Below are 13,917 nucleotides of genomic sequence, written 5' to 3' on the forward strand. Positions count from 1 at the left end.
TCATTTGAATATAGGTCAACATTAAATACTCTCCTGATGAGTCGCCTTTGGTGAGGACGATGAAACCTGTAGAAATGAGAGGCTTGGACAGTGAGTGTGTATACGTCATCTCACCCACTGAACTTTGAGTACATGTTTTTTCTATTAGTCACCTACTGACTAACCTTCAGAGGGTGAATTATGGGTACAGTTTTACATTTGGAATTAATAAAGTTTACTTTTATCCTTTTTTCAGCAAAAATGAGGAATCACAAGAGACAACCCATTTAAGAAGATTCTATTTTGGTTAAAAATATTCAAACATTATGAACATAAAAAAGGCTTCTCCCCTATGTGACGTCTCTGATGTTTATTAACAGTTGATTTCCAAGTAAAATATTTCCCACATTAAGAAAATGAGAAAGGCTTCTCGTCTGTGTGAGGTCTCTGATGTCTAACAAAAATCGCTTTCCGGTTAAAACATTTCCCACATTCTAAACAGGAGAAAAGGCTACTCCCCATGTGCACTCATTGATGGCGATCAAGATCTATTTTCCATTTAAAACAATTTCCACATGCTGAACATGAATATGGCTTCTCTGCTGTGTGAATTCTCTCATGTGTAACAAGACTTGAATTCTGAGTAGAACATTTCGACATTCTAAGCATCAAAAAGGCTTCTCTCCTGTGTGAGTTCTTTGGTGCTTAACAAGATCCCCTTTCTGGATAAAATATTTCCCACATTCTGAACATCAAAAAGTCTTCTCCCCGTGTGAGTTATTTGGTGCTTAACAAGATTTCCTTCCTGGTTAAAACATTTCCCACAATCTGAACATGAAAAAGGCTTCTCCCCTGTGTGAGTTCTCTGGTGATTAACCAAATGTGATTTCTGGTTAAAACATTTCCCACATTCTGAACAGGAAAAAGGCTTCTCCCCTGTGTGTGTTCTATGGTGAGTAACAAGCACTGATTTACGTGCAAAACATTTCCCACATTCTGAACAGGAAAAAGTCTTCTCCCCTGTGTGAGTTCTCTGGTGTTTTACAAAACTTGATTTCTGGTTAAAACATTTCCCACATTCTGAACAGGAAAAAGGCTTCTCCCCTGTGTGAGTTCTCTGGTGAATAACAAGCATTGATTTACGTGCAAAACATTGCCCACATTCTGAACATGAAAAATGCTTTTCCCCTGTGTGAGTTCTCTGGTGGTTAACAAAAAGTGATTTCTTGTTAAAACATTTCCCACATTCTGAACAGGAAAAAGGCTTCTCCCCTGTGTGAGTTCTATGGTGGTTAACAAAAAGTGATTTCTTGTTAAAACATTTCCCACATTCTGAACAGGAAAAAGGCTTCTCCCCTGTGTGAGTTCTCTGGTGAGTAACAAGCATTGATTTACGTGCAAAACATTTCCCACATTCTGAACAGGAAAAAGGCTTCTCCCCTGTGTGAGTTCTATGGTGGTTAACAAAAAGTGATTTCGGGTTAAAACATTTCCCACATTCTGAACAGGAAAAAGGCTTCTCCCCTGTGTGAGTTCTCTGGTGAGTAACAAGAATTGATTTACGTGCAAAACATTTCCCACATTCTGAACAGGAAAAAGGCTTCTCCCCTGTGTGAGTTCTATGGTGAATAACACAATTTGATTTATCTGCAAAACATTTCCCACATTCTGAACAGGAAAAAGTCTTTTCCCCTGTGTGAGTTCTCTGGTGTTTAACAAAAGTTGATTTCTGGTTAAAACATTTCCCACATTCTGAACAGGAAAATGGCTTCTTTGCTTTAGGAGCAGTTTGTTTTTTAATGCCTCTTTTGTGACTTTGATTTTCCCTAGTAGTCAGTAATGAATCAGAAGATGGGACCTGTTTCATAGGATCAGATGACAGATCTTTGCTGTGAATGGATGATGATATATCTGGAGTAATAGCAATCACTTCAGTTGTATCTTGTAGGATCTCAAGATCATCAGATTTAAAAATTGAAGATGTCAGCTGTCCCTCTGATCTCCTGGTACAGTCATCTACCAAGACAAAAAACAATTTTCTTTCATAAAATATCATTGAGTTTTATATTTTTGAACATTTCTACTTAAAGAAGTTGTCCACTACTAAAACTTTTTTTTTTCATAAATCTTGCTATTATGTGCCACTAAAAAGATCCACTGTGTTTATTTTAGCAATATTACCTTTTATCATGCTCTAGCAGCACAATTTCAGTGCTGGCTCCAGCTCTCATCGGGTTAATCGACAACTTCCTTTCTCCCGATTTACTGTGCTCTAATACTACAAGTTCCATGATGCATTGCACTGGCCTGTAAGCCAGCACCGAGCACACCCACTCCAAAACACACCCAAACCCCTCCCTCCCCTCTCTTCAATCTGAAGCATCTTATTGTAAGGGTCTGTGAACACGTTGCGGATTCTACTGTGGATCCGCAGCAGATTCTCCTGCATTGTACAGTACCATTATAGTCAATGTAAAACAAAAACCGCTGTGCACATGGTGCAGAAAAATCCGCAGCATAAACGCTGAGGGTTCATTTCTGCAGCATGTCAATTCTTTGTGCGGATTCCGCAGCGTCTTACACCTGCTCCATTATAAGAATCCGCAGGTGAAAGCCGCATAAAATCCGCTATAAATCCGCAGGTAAAACGCCGGTCATTGTTTCTGCGGATATAGCAAAATCCACACAGAAAAATCCTCAGCACAATCCGCCACGTGTTCACATAAAACACATTGCAAGCATCATGAGCGCACATACACAGGAGCGCGCACAGACACAGACGTTCTTAATAATAAGTCCCCATGTACACACCGTTATAGTGCTGAGAGCTATAAGGCTGTGTGCACACCGGGCGGATTCCAGGGCGGATTATTCCACACAGAATCCGCAGCTGTTGGCAGAAAATGCAGGTGCGTTATTGATGCGTTTGTCATGCGGTTTTTACATGCGGATTTGTCTGCGTTTTTGTAACCTAAATAAAGATGTTATTTAACAAAAAAAAAGATTTGTGTTGCCATTTCTGTCCAACCTCCTCATTTACACTTGTCCAACCCACACTACATTACAAACATAGATAGATAGATATGGGATAGATAGATAGATAATAGATTGATAGATAGATAGATATGGGATAGATAGAAAGATAGAAAGATAGATAGATAGATAGATAGATATGGGATAGATATATGGATCTATATATAGATTTTTCCATAGATATTTTATTTCCATATATATTTCCATAGATCTTTCCATAGATTTTTCCATAGATATCTATAGATATTTCCATATCCATGTTTATTAATGAACAATGTTTCATTTTAAAAAGTAAAAAAAAAATGGCGTGGGCTCCCGCGTAATTTTCTGCACAAGAGTAGGAAAGCCGACTTCCGGGGGCCAATATTTTTTGCCTGGGAATGGGACAATACCCATGGCCCTTTCCCAGGCTATGAATATAAGCCAGCAGCTGTCTTCATAGCCTTTACTGGCTATTAAAATAGGGGACCTCCAAAAAAATGACGTGGGGGTCCCCCTATATTTTATGCTGCAGGCTGATATTCATAGCCTAGGAAGGGGCCATGGATATTGGACCCCCCAGCTACAATTACCAGCCCGCAGCCGCCCCAGAAATGGCGCATATATAAGATGCGCCAATTCTGGCACTTAGCCCCTCTTCCCACTCCCGTGTTGCAGTGGGATATGTGGTAATAAGGGGTTAATGTCACCTTGCTGTTGGAAAATGACATTAAGCCCGGTTAACAATGGAGTGACGTCAGCCTATCCATTATTAATCTTATAGTAATAAAGGGTTAAAAAAACACACACATAAGAATAAAGTATTTTAATGAAATAAAACACAACACGGATATCATATTTTTATTGCACGCCCAGATCCAAGCGACACCCTCGGTCTCCTCTAATAAAAAGTAAAAAAATAAACCGTATATTCCCTGTCTGACACAGTCCAATTAATAATGAGTGTCCCACGACGATCTCCCCTATAGAACAGTGACATCAGGTGATGTGACTGCTCTATAGGGCCTCCCAGTGATGAACTGACAGGAGACAATGGCTCCTGCAGTGCATCACTGAGGTTACCTGATTTCAGGCTCTCACTTTCCACCAATGCTGCGAGAGAATTAGGGTTCGGGTTACGGGACCACTTTCCCGGCGGCGGAGGGATACACAGCGGAGGATTACCTCCGCCTATCATTTCATTCCTGGGGACCCTGGAGAGCGGTCGCATCAGCTGATGCGGCTGCTCTACACGGGAGATCGTCATGGGACCCTCATTATTATCTGGACTACAGCGGAAAGGTGAGTAGAGGTTGCTTTATTATTTTATTTTTATTACAGGAGATCGATGGCTTCGGGGAATTAGGTGATTGGTAAGTATATACTCTGTGTTATGTGTTGTATGTTATATATATATTCTATATGTTGTATGTTCAGTATGTGTTGTTTTTTTTTTACATTCAACACATTAGCCTAGATGATGGGACTACTTCTGTCCCATCATTGGCTAATGTGTCACTCACTGACAGTGTAGCAAGCATCACCTGATGGGACTTGTAGTCCCATTGGATGATGCATGCCTGCATACACACACACACACACACACACCCCCGCACAGCCCCGGCACCGCCAGCACAGCACAGCATGCAGACTTTTTTCAAGATTCAAAGAAGATTTATTGGCAGGACTAAATACACATTAGTTTTGCCAAAGCAAGTGTACAAAAGGGAATAGGGATAGGGACTGTAGGGATGTTGGGTAGGGGTTGTAGGAAAGGTGGGTGGGGGCAGATCCAGGATGGGGCTATAGAAGTCCATGGCATAGGGAAGGTGGATGGGGGCAGATCCAGGGTGGGGCTATAGAAGTCCATGGCATAGGGAAGATGGATGGAGGCAGATCCAAAGTGGGGCTATAGAAGTCCATGGCATAGGGAAGGTGAATGGGGGGCATGGGGCAGATCCAGGATGGGGGCTATAGAAGTCCATGGCATATCATAGTTCTCTTTCTCGCAGCCTATGGCATGCGCTCACATATTGCGCTGCTATCTCCACTGTTCTCTCTTCTTCCCCCAGCAGGATATATGTTTTCTCTTCCTCCTTCATGGTGATGAAATCCGGGAAGAGATGTGAGAGTCTCCTGAAGTGAGTGTCCCTCACTGCTGAGTATTTGGAGCAGTGTAGCAGGAAGTGGGTCTCATCCTCCAGGGCCTCCTGGTCACAGTGTTGGCACAGTCTTTCCTCCCTGGGCTTGTAGCTCTGCCTGTGTCGGCCGACCTCGATGGCCAGACTGTGGGCACTGAGTCTATACCGGCTCAGGATCTTGCGGTCTCTGAGGTCCGGGAGTTTCTCCAGGTATGGGGCCAGTGTGTAGTCTCTCTGTAGACTAAGGTACATGGTCAGTTTCTGTGAGCTGATGATGTCGTTCTTCCAGTCACTTATGTACCTCTCCTGGCCTTCTTCTACTATCTTCCTGATTCTGGCTTTTGTCAGGTTGGGTTTGGGTGGGCTGTTCCGAGGGTCCTGGTTTTTCTGTTTCACCTACATGTGTCAGGGCTTTATGGTGATGGGAGCTTGGATTGCTCCTTTGTAGGTGAGCCCGGAATGAGAATGTCCTCTTTAGAACTGTTAGGTGTAGAGGGAATCTGCCCAGCTCGGCCCGGCAAGCACTGTTGGAGGTGCTCCGATGGACTTGGAGAAGGTGCTTGCAGAATTCCAGGTGGAATATTTCTGTTGGGCTGGAATCCCACCTTGACCAGTCTGGGTAGGTGTGAGGGCCCCAGACTTCGCTGCCATACAGGAGGATTGGGGCGATGATAGAGTCGAAGATTTTTTAACCAGACCCTCACTGGTGGCTTCAGATGGTAGAGTTTCCTTCGGATGGCATAGAAGGTTTTGCTGGCCTTGTCTTTCAGGGTCTGTATGGCTTGTTTGAAGCTCCCTGACCGGTGAATCTCTTGGCCCAGGTAGGTATATTTGTCCGTTCCTGTAAGGGCGCAGTTGTTGAGGACAAATGAAGGGTGCTAGTCTGATTTTCTCTTTCTCTTCTGGAACACCATGATGTTGGTTTTCTTTAGGTTGACCGGTAAAGCCCAGGTGGAGCTGAATTTCTCTAAGATTTTCAGGTTGTCTTGGAGGCCTTTCTCGGTTGGTGACAGAAGCAGCAGGTCATCTGCGTACAGCAGGAATTTCACCTGCGCATCGTGGAGGGTGAGACCTGGTGATGTGGAAGATTCCAGAGCGGTGGCCAGCTCGTTGATGTAAATGTTGAAGAGCATTGGGCTTATGCTGCAGCCTTGTCTGACTCCCCGGCTCTGCTGGAAATAGGCCGATCTTATACCGTTCACACTCACACTGCAGAGGTTCTCGGTGTAGGAGTTTTTGATAACATCATAGGTCTTTCCTCCTATTCCGCTCTCCAGCAGTTTCAGGAATGAGCCTGAGTGCCACACCGAATCAAAGGCCTTTTTAAAGTCCACGAAACAGGCGTATATCTTCCCATTCTTTGTATTGTGCACGTGGCTCTGAATGAGGCTGTGCAGGGTGTAGATGTGGTCGGTAGTGCGGTGGTTTGGCATGAACCCTGCTTGGCTCTTGCTGAGGACGTTGTGCTCGGTGAGGAAACTGAGGATCCTCTTGTTCAGGATGCTGTTGAATAGTTTTCCCAGGTTGCTGTTAACACATATGCCTCTGTAGTTGGCTGGGTCATACCTGTGCCCATTCTTGTGGATGGGTGTGATGAGGCCTTGATTCCAGGTACGAGGGAAGTAGCCAACACTTAGCACAATATTGAAGAGTTTAACCATTGCAGCCTGTATTTCTGGTGGGCTGTACTTCAGCATTTCTGGTGGGATTCCATCCAGGCCACCGGCTTTTCTACATCTTATGGAAGAAATTCTCTCTGCTACTTCCTGTAATGTAATAGGTGCATCCACGGGGTTTTGGAAATTTTTTACTTTTTCCTCCATTGCTTTTAGTTTTGCTATTATGCTTTCCTGTTCTTGGCTTAGTTCTTCCTTTGGAATGTCTTTATAGAGGTCTCTGAAGTTCTGGAGCCAAATGTTGCCATTTTGGATATGGATGTTGTTTTTCTTGTCTTTTGTGCCCATGTGGTTCCATAGTTCCCAGAAGGAGTTGTCTTGGAGGGCATCTTGGAGTTGGTTAAGCTTGGTAGAGATGTAACTTTGCTCCTTCCTCCTGAGGATGGTTTTGTACTGCCTTTGTATGGTTTCATAGGCTTCCCTCAGACCCGGGTGGTTGGGGTCTCTGAGTTTCTTGTTTGAGGCTGTTCTCAGGGTCTTCCGTACGGCTTTACATTCTCTGTCAAACCATCCATTGATCTGTTTTTCTTTTGGTCTCTTGTAGTTGACTTTTTTAAGGTCGGACAGTCTGGCCATTGCATAGAATATATTGTTGAGGTCTTTTGCAGCTTGACTCACTCCCTTTGGGTTAGGCTGATATTCATAGTTGTAGAAGTTGTGGAGCATCCGCTGTATTTCAGGTCTGCTGGGAGCCTCTTTATACTTTAATGCCGACATTTTGTGCCATTTATAGGATGGAGAGCGGGTGAAGAGGCCGCTCTGCTGTGGCTTTTGAGTGGATGGTTTCTCTGTAGATTTCAAGTACAGAAGAAGTTGGCTGTGGTCTGACAGGTGCGTTTGTGGGGAGACTATGAAAGCGCTGATATTTGCCAGGTTCATATCTGTAATGGCATAATCTACTACACTTCTCCCTACATGGGAGTTTAGTGTACACCTCCCTACGGAGTCTCCTTTGGTTCATCCGTTAAGAATATGAAGTCCTAAACTTCTGCATATGTGCAGGAGCTTTTTACCACTTTTGTTGACTGTACTGTCATAGCTGTTTCTCTCTGTGAGTACTGAGTCTTGGCCGTCATTCTCTGCTCCAAATAAGTAGATGTTCCCATCCGTGGTCAGGAAGTCGTTTTCTCTCCCTGTTCTTGCATTGAGGTCTCCAAAGATGAGAACTTTGCCCAGGGCTTGATAGTGGGCGGCTTCTGTTTGTAAGATCTCGAACCAGTCTGGATTGAAGCAGGGTGACTCTGGTGGTGGTATATAGGTGGCGCAGAGGTGGACATCAGACTGAGAGGTGAGGATGGAGCTGCTGATCCTGATCCATATGTGGCTGCCTCCTCTCTTCACTGGTTTGATGTACTGGTGGAACTCCTCTTTGTACCAGATCAGTATTCCTCCTGAGCTCCGGCCCTGTTTGGTGTTTTTATTTTTCAGGGCAGGGGCAGAGATTTCCTTGTATCCGATGGGCACCAGAGATTCGTTTTCAGCCCTTGTCCATGTTTCCAGGAGGATCTGAATGTCTATATTTCTCAGTCTTTGTATAAAGTCAGGATCATTTGTTTTACATCCAAAGGCCGAGGTGTTGAGACCCTGAATAATCCAGCTGCTGATTGTAAGTGAAGTCATTTTTCTATATATCTTGGGTGTATATACCTTGTAATGAGTATGGCTGTGTAGGACACACCGGATCTCTGACTGATTTATTAATTATGTTGTTTCCGTGGACACATTAGTTTCCTGCACACTGTGTTGAGTAGAGTCTTTATCTCCTCCATATCTCTGCCCTGTATGTCTCTGCTCTGGATGCCTCTGTTTTGCATGTCTCTGTGTGAGGTCGGTGAACTCCTCCATGGTGAACTCCTCCATGGTGGTCAGACTCCCCCGCACAGCCTCGGCACCGCCAGCACAGCACGCAGACTCCCCCGCACAGCCCTGGCAACACCCACACAGCCCGTCCACCCCCTGCACAGCCTGCAGACCCTGGCACAGCCCGCCCACCACCCCCCGCACAGCAGCCCACAGAGCCCCGCACGACCCTTCCACCCCCCGCAAAGCCGAGCAGACAGCCTGCATACCCCCGCACAGCCCGCCCACCCCCCGCTCAGTCGGCAGACAGGCCGCAGACCCCGCACGGCCCCTCCACCTCCCGTACAGCCAGCAGACAGTCTGCAGACCCCAGCACAGCCCGCCCACCACCCCCCGCACAGCAGCCCACAGACCCCCGCACGACCCTTCCACCCCCCGTAAAGCCGAGCAGACAGCCTGCATACCCCCGCACAGCCCGCCCACCCCCCGCTCAGCCGGCAGACAGGCTGCAGACCCCTGCACGGCCCCCCCGCGCAGCAGCCCGCAGACCCCTGCATGGCCTGTCCATCCCTCGCACAGCTGGCAGACAGCCTTTCCAACCCCTACACAGCCCCGTCACTCTTGATGGGTGAGGAGACAGACGCTGCAGAGTGACGGGGCTGTGATGTGTGGTGCAGCACCGCCCACACACTGCTGTGACTCTTGATGAGTGACAGCAGTGTGTTGATACTGGGTCACGCCTGCTGATGATGTCACATCAATTTCCATAGTCCATGTTAGCAGCGGCTGTAGCCTGGCGGTCACATGGCGCCGCTCACAGGCAGAATTGGCAATGCAAGGTAATTACAAAAATCATTATGGGCCCCGGGGGGATACAATGGGGGGTTACTAAAAAGTAGTGGACAACATCTGTAAACATCTGTAAATTGTCCATAAAAACGGCAAGCTATGCAAAAAACTTTAACCGTGTCGCATTTTGGTGCGCTCGGCGCACTGTCAAAAGGACGCCTGCGCCGGCAAATACCTGCGCACGGCTTGCGTACCCAATGCTAAAGACAGGATACGCAGGTCGCATGCAGCGTCATGCGTCCATAGGCGGAGCTGACCGGAGGAGGGGCGGCCGTGTGCATCACTCCACAGCTCCAGGAAACGCTAGTGTGAAAGTAGCCTTACAAGTGCTGCTGCCAGCTGTGTCAGTCAGCGATTGTGCTATAAAGTAAAAAACAGATAAGGCAGGTTAGGGTTAGTGCTATAGTTAGGGTTAGTGTTGGGACTAAAGTTAGGGTTACTGTTAGGGTTATAGTTACTGTTAAGGTTACTGTTAGGGTTTATTCTAAAGTTAGGGATAGGGTAAAGAATTAGGCTTTTCTCAATTGTCTCCCCAATAATTTGGTCACGTCATGTCGTAGTTTTCTATTTACGAAAAAAAAAATAAAAACGAATAAAATGGCCCGTCAGTCTTATAGTGCAGAGGAGGCTTATGCACTTTTATGTTCTGACAGTGAAGAAAGTGCAGTGTCAGATGGCGATGTGGATTTCGAGGGCTTTAGTAGCAGCGACAGTGATAGCTCAGAAATGAGCAGTGATTCTGGTCCATCCTCACACACAAGGACCAGTACAACAAGAAGGACAAATAGCGCTTCTGGAGAAATGTCTCCACCTCAGGGAACAATGCCCAGTACTAGCTCTGTCCCTAGTGCTCGTGAATTGGCACACACCAAAGTCCAAGGGGCTTTGCCTCTTGATGTAGCATTTCCCAGATGGGAGGCTTCGGATTCGGCTACTCCATTCATCCCTAATTTTAATGCCTTTCCTGGTATAAATGTGGAGGAGAAAATTTTGGACCAAATATTTTTTTAATTTGTTAATGACAGATAGCTTGCTAGAGCATATTGTCCTACAAATTTATATGCGTCCCAATTCCTTCGTCAAATTTATGGACACCAACTAGAAATGAAATTTTTTTTAGGACTTACATTCGCTATGGGTCTTGTTAAAAAAGCCCTGTTCAAGCAACCCCTATGTTTTCTGCCGTTCTTCCTAGGAACCGTTATGAAATGCTCATGAGATTTTGGCATTTTAACGGCAATAGTCAATGCCTGCCCAGAAATGTCCCAGAACATGACAGACTATTCAAAATCAGACCCATCATCAAAGACTTGACAGAAAAGTTCTTAAAGCTCTACACCCCAACAGAAAACATTTCCATTGATGAGCCCCTTGTAAAATTCAAAGGAAGAATGCACCTCAAGCAATTTATTCCTTCTACGAGGGCAAGGTTCGGAATAAAGCTCTACAAAATGTGCGAGAGTTCAACCAGATACACATCAGCTTTTCACATTTATGAGGGGAAAGACCGCAAACTAAACCCACCAGGAGGCCCTACTTATCTGGGGACATCTGCAAAATGGTTTTGAGCCTTTTTTTAACAAAAAGGCTACAATCTGTATGTTGACAACTACTACACCAGCATACCTCTATTTAAAACTCTGGTTGAACATAACATAGGGGCTTGTGGGACCATTCACAAAAACCATCAGGGGTTTCCACAATCATTGGTCAAAGAAAATTTCCGAAAGGGGCAGTCAGGGGCTTTATCCAATGGAGAGCTGCTTGCCCTTAATATTAAGGATAAATAAAATATTTTTATCCTGAGCTCGATCCACACAGATGCCACAAGGGCCACTGCAGACCAACAGGGATCCACTACTCCAAAACCTGTGTCTGTCATTGACTACAACAAATATATGGGGGTGTGGACCTTGCAGATCAGGTTCTACAGCCATACCAGGTATCAAGAAAATCATATATCTGGTATAAAAAGTTAGTCATGTATTTGTTTCAGGTGGCCACATAGAATTCTTTTGTGTTATACAAAAAAGCCGGAAATGCAGATACTTTCCTTGATTATCAGGAAAAGGTCACTGAAAATCTTGTTTTTGAAAATTCAATCCCCGACAATCCTTTAGAATGTGAAGATGTGAGAAGACTCACTGAGCGACATTTTATTGCCCTCATCCCAGTAACTGAACAAGAAAGAAGCCCCAGAGAAGATGTCGTGTATGTTCCTAGAGAGGAATGAGGCATGATCCCCGCTATTATTACCCACAATGCCCATCACTGCCAGCCTTATGCCTCCATGACGGCTTTACAATCTTCCACACAGAACCACGTTTTTGAACTGTTTTGACATTCAAGCATTTGGTTTATTTAGTGACAGACACATCTGAGTAGAGCTGACTTAACAATTTCCGGGGGTAGGTGGGGGAGGTCTCCAGAGACACAAGCTGGGCACAATATATTGGGCACTACAATGACATTTTTGCAATTTCTGCTCTAAAACTTCCACTACGTGTTTCTGGAAATCATCCATGTAGTGAAAATGGTCACTATATTCATAGATAAGTTCGTGAAAACAAAAAATAGTCAAAATAAGCATAAATTAACTATGATAAACACTGAAGAAATAACTTCAGTCCAAAAAATAGGGCATAAAGCCTAACAACAATTAGAAAATGGAAATGCTCCCATTAGAATAATATACACAGGAAGAACGGCGCAGAGAACACCATCCAATAAAAAAAACATTGATTTATAAATTCAAACAGTTTTGAAAATACAAGGAAATATACATACCAATATTAAGGCTTATACAGTAAAAAGGAAAAGGAGGAATACTAAGGCCAAAACAGAAGTACGCATGGAGATCTTGCGACTAAGGGTTATAAAATATACAAAGCAACAATATAGTACAACATGATAAATCCCAGGCAAAATACCCATACAAAATATAATAAATATTGTCTGAAGCATTAAACAGATCAGTTTGCCCATCCACATCTAAATATTGTCACTTACCCATGATCACAAGTACACCAATGTGCCCTCCTGTGACCCCATTTTGGAAATGACACCCCTCTGGGAATTCATCTATGTACACCCATAGATTTACCTATGATGACCATTTACCTATCTACCTATTTTCCAATGTAAAATCTGGGGTTAAAACAACATTTTAGTGGTAAAAATGTAATTATTTTTTCTTCACTGGCCAATGGTATAATTTTCTGTGGAACAGCTGTGGTGTCAGTATGCTCACTGCACCACTAGAAGAATTCATTCAGGGAAGTATTGGGTAAAATGCAGTCACTTTTGGGGCTTATGCTGTTCTGGCACCTCAGGGGCTCTGACAATGTGACATGTCACCCACAAACAATTCCAGCAAAATCTGCTCTCCAATATAGCGCTCCTTCCCTTCCAAGCTCTGCCATGCGCCCAAACAGTGGATTACCCCCACATATGGGGTGTCAGCGTACTCAGGACAAACTAAAATACATATCGAGCTAAAAAGATTTAGGAAAAATTTTATTTTTTTTTATTTCCATGGCTCTACGCTATAAACTTCTATAAAGCACCTGTAGATTCAAGGTGCTCAATACACATCTGGATAAGTTCCCTAAGGGGTCTAGTTTCCAACTGGAGTCACTTGTTGGTGGTTTCCACTGTTTAGGCAGATCAGGGGCTCTCCAAACGCGACATGGCAACCGCTAATTATTCCAGCATATTTTACATTCAAAAAGTCAAATGGCGCCGCCATCACCGGTGACATTTTGCTGGATGTAATTTTTTTCTAAGTCTCACAATATCCACAATATTATAGGCATTATCAACAATAACATCAATGCTATTATATGCATTATGTAATAATGGGGGGCAGGTCAGTGAGGGATCAGCGACCTGTCATAAGCCAATACAGATGAATATGTAATCAGAGCACCACATAAAGCCCCGCCCACAGCCCCACCCACAGTCCCGCCCCAGAGCACGAGAATCTCATTAAGGAAAACTACAAATACAGATTAAACAACAGTAAACCAGAGTTGCCCTCATTTATGGTGGACCATTGGAGCTATTATGAATCCTGACCAGAAGATCAGAGAAAATAATAATAATAAATTTTATTTCTATAGCGCCGACATATTCCGCAGCACTTTACATTTCAGAGGGGATTTGTACAGACAATAGACATTACAGCATAACAATAATCACATAGATTATAACAGATACCAAGAGGAATGAGGGCCCTGCTCGCAAGCTTACAGTCTATGAGGAAAGAGGGAGACACGAGAGGTGGGTGGTAACAGTTGCCCTGATTGTATGGACCAGCCATAATGTTAAGTGTGTAACAGTACAGACACAGAGGGCTAATGGATGCATAAAGCATGTGGGAACATGATGCCGGGAACCTGGTTATGGTAAAACTTTTGGCTGTGCCACCCAGGGATAGATTAGGTTAATGTGTTGAGGCG

At 44.4% G+C, this 13,917-nt stretch overlaps 1 protein-coding gene across 1 annotated transcript in view; it reads right to left on the minus strand.

Annotated features, from left to right (window-relative positions):
* Positions 1-263: 263 nt before the first annotated feature.
* LOC141073962 (uncharacterized) overlaps positions 264-13,917 on the minus strand; it is a 59,778-nt gene continuing 46,124 nt past the window's right edge. Inside the window, 1 exon segment of the mRNA XM_073561492.1 lies at positions 264-1,975. Coding sequence (XP_073417593.1) covers positions 641-1,975 — 1,335 coding nt within the window. The 3' untranslated portion in view covers positions 264-640.

This window comes from Dendrobates tinctorius, unplaced genomic scaffold, assembly GCF_039654945.1.
Source record: "Dendrobates tinctorius isolate UK_male_01 unplaced genomic scaffold, ASM3965494v1 ptg000321l, whole genome shotgun sequence".
Taxonomy (NCBI): Eukaryota; Metazoa; Chordata; class Amphibia; order Anura; family Dendrobatidae; genus Dendrobates; species Dendrobates tinctorius.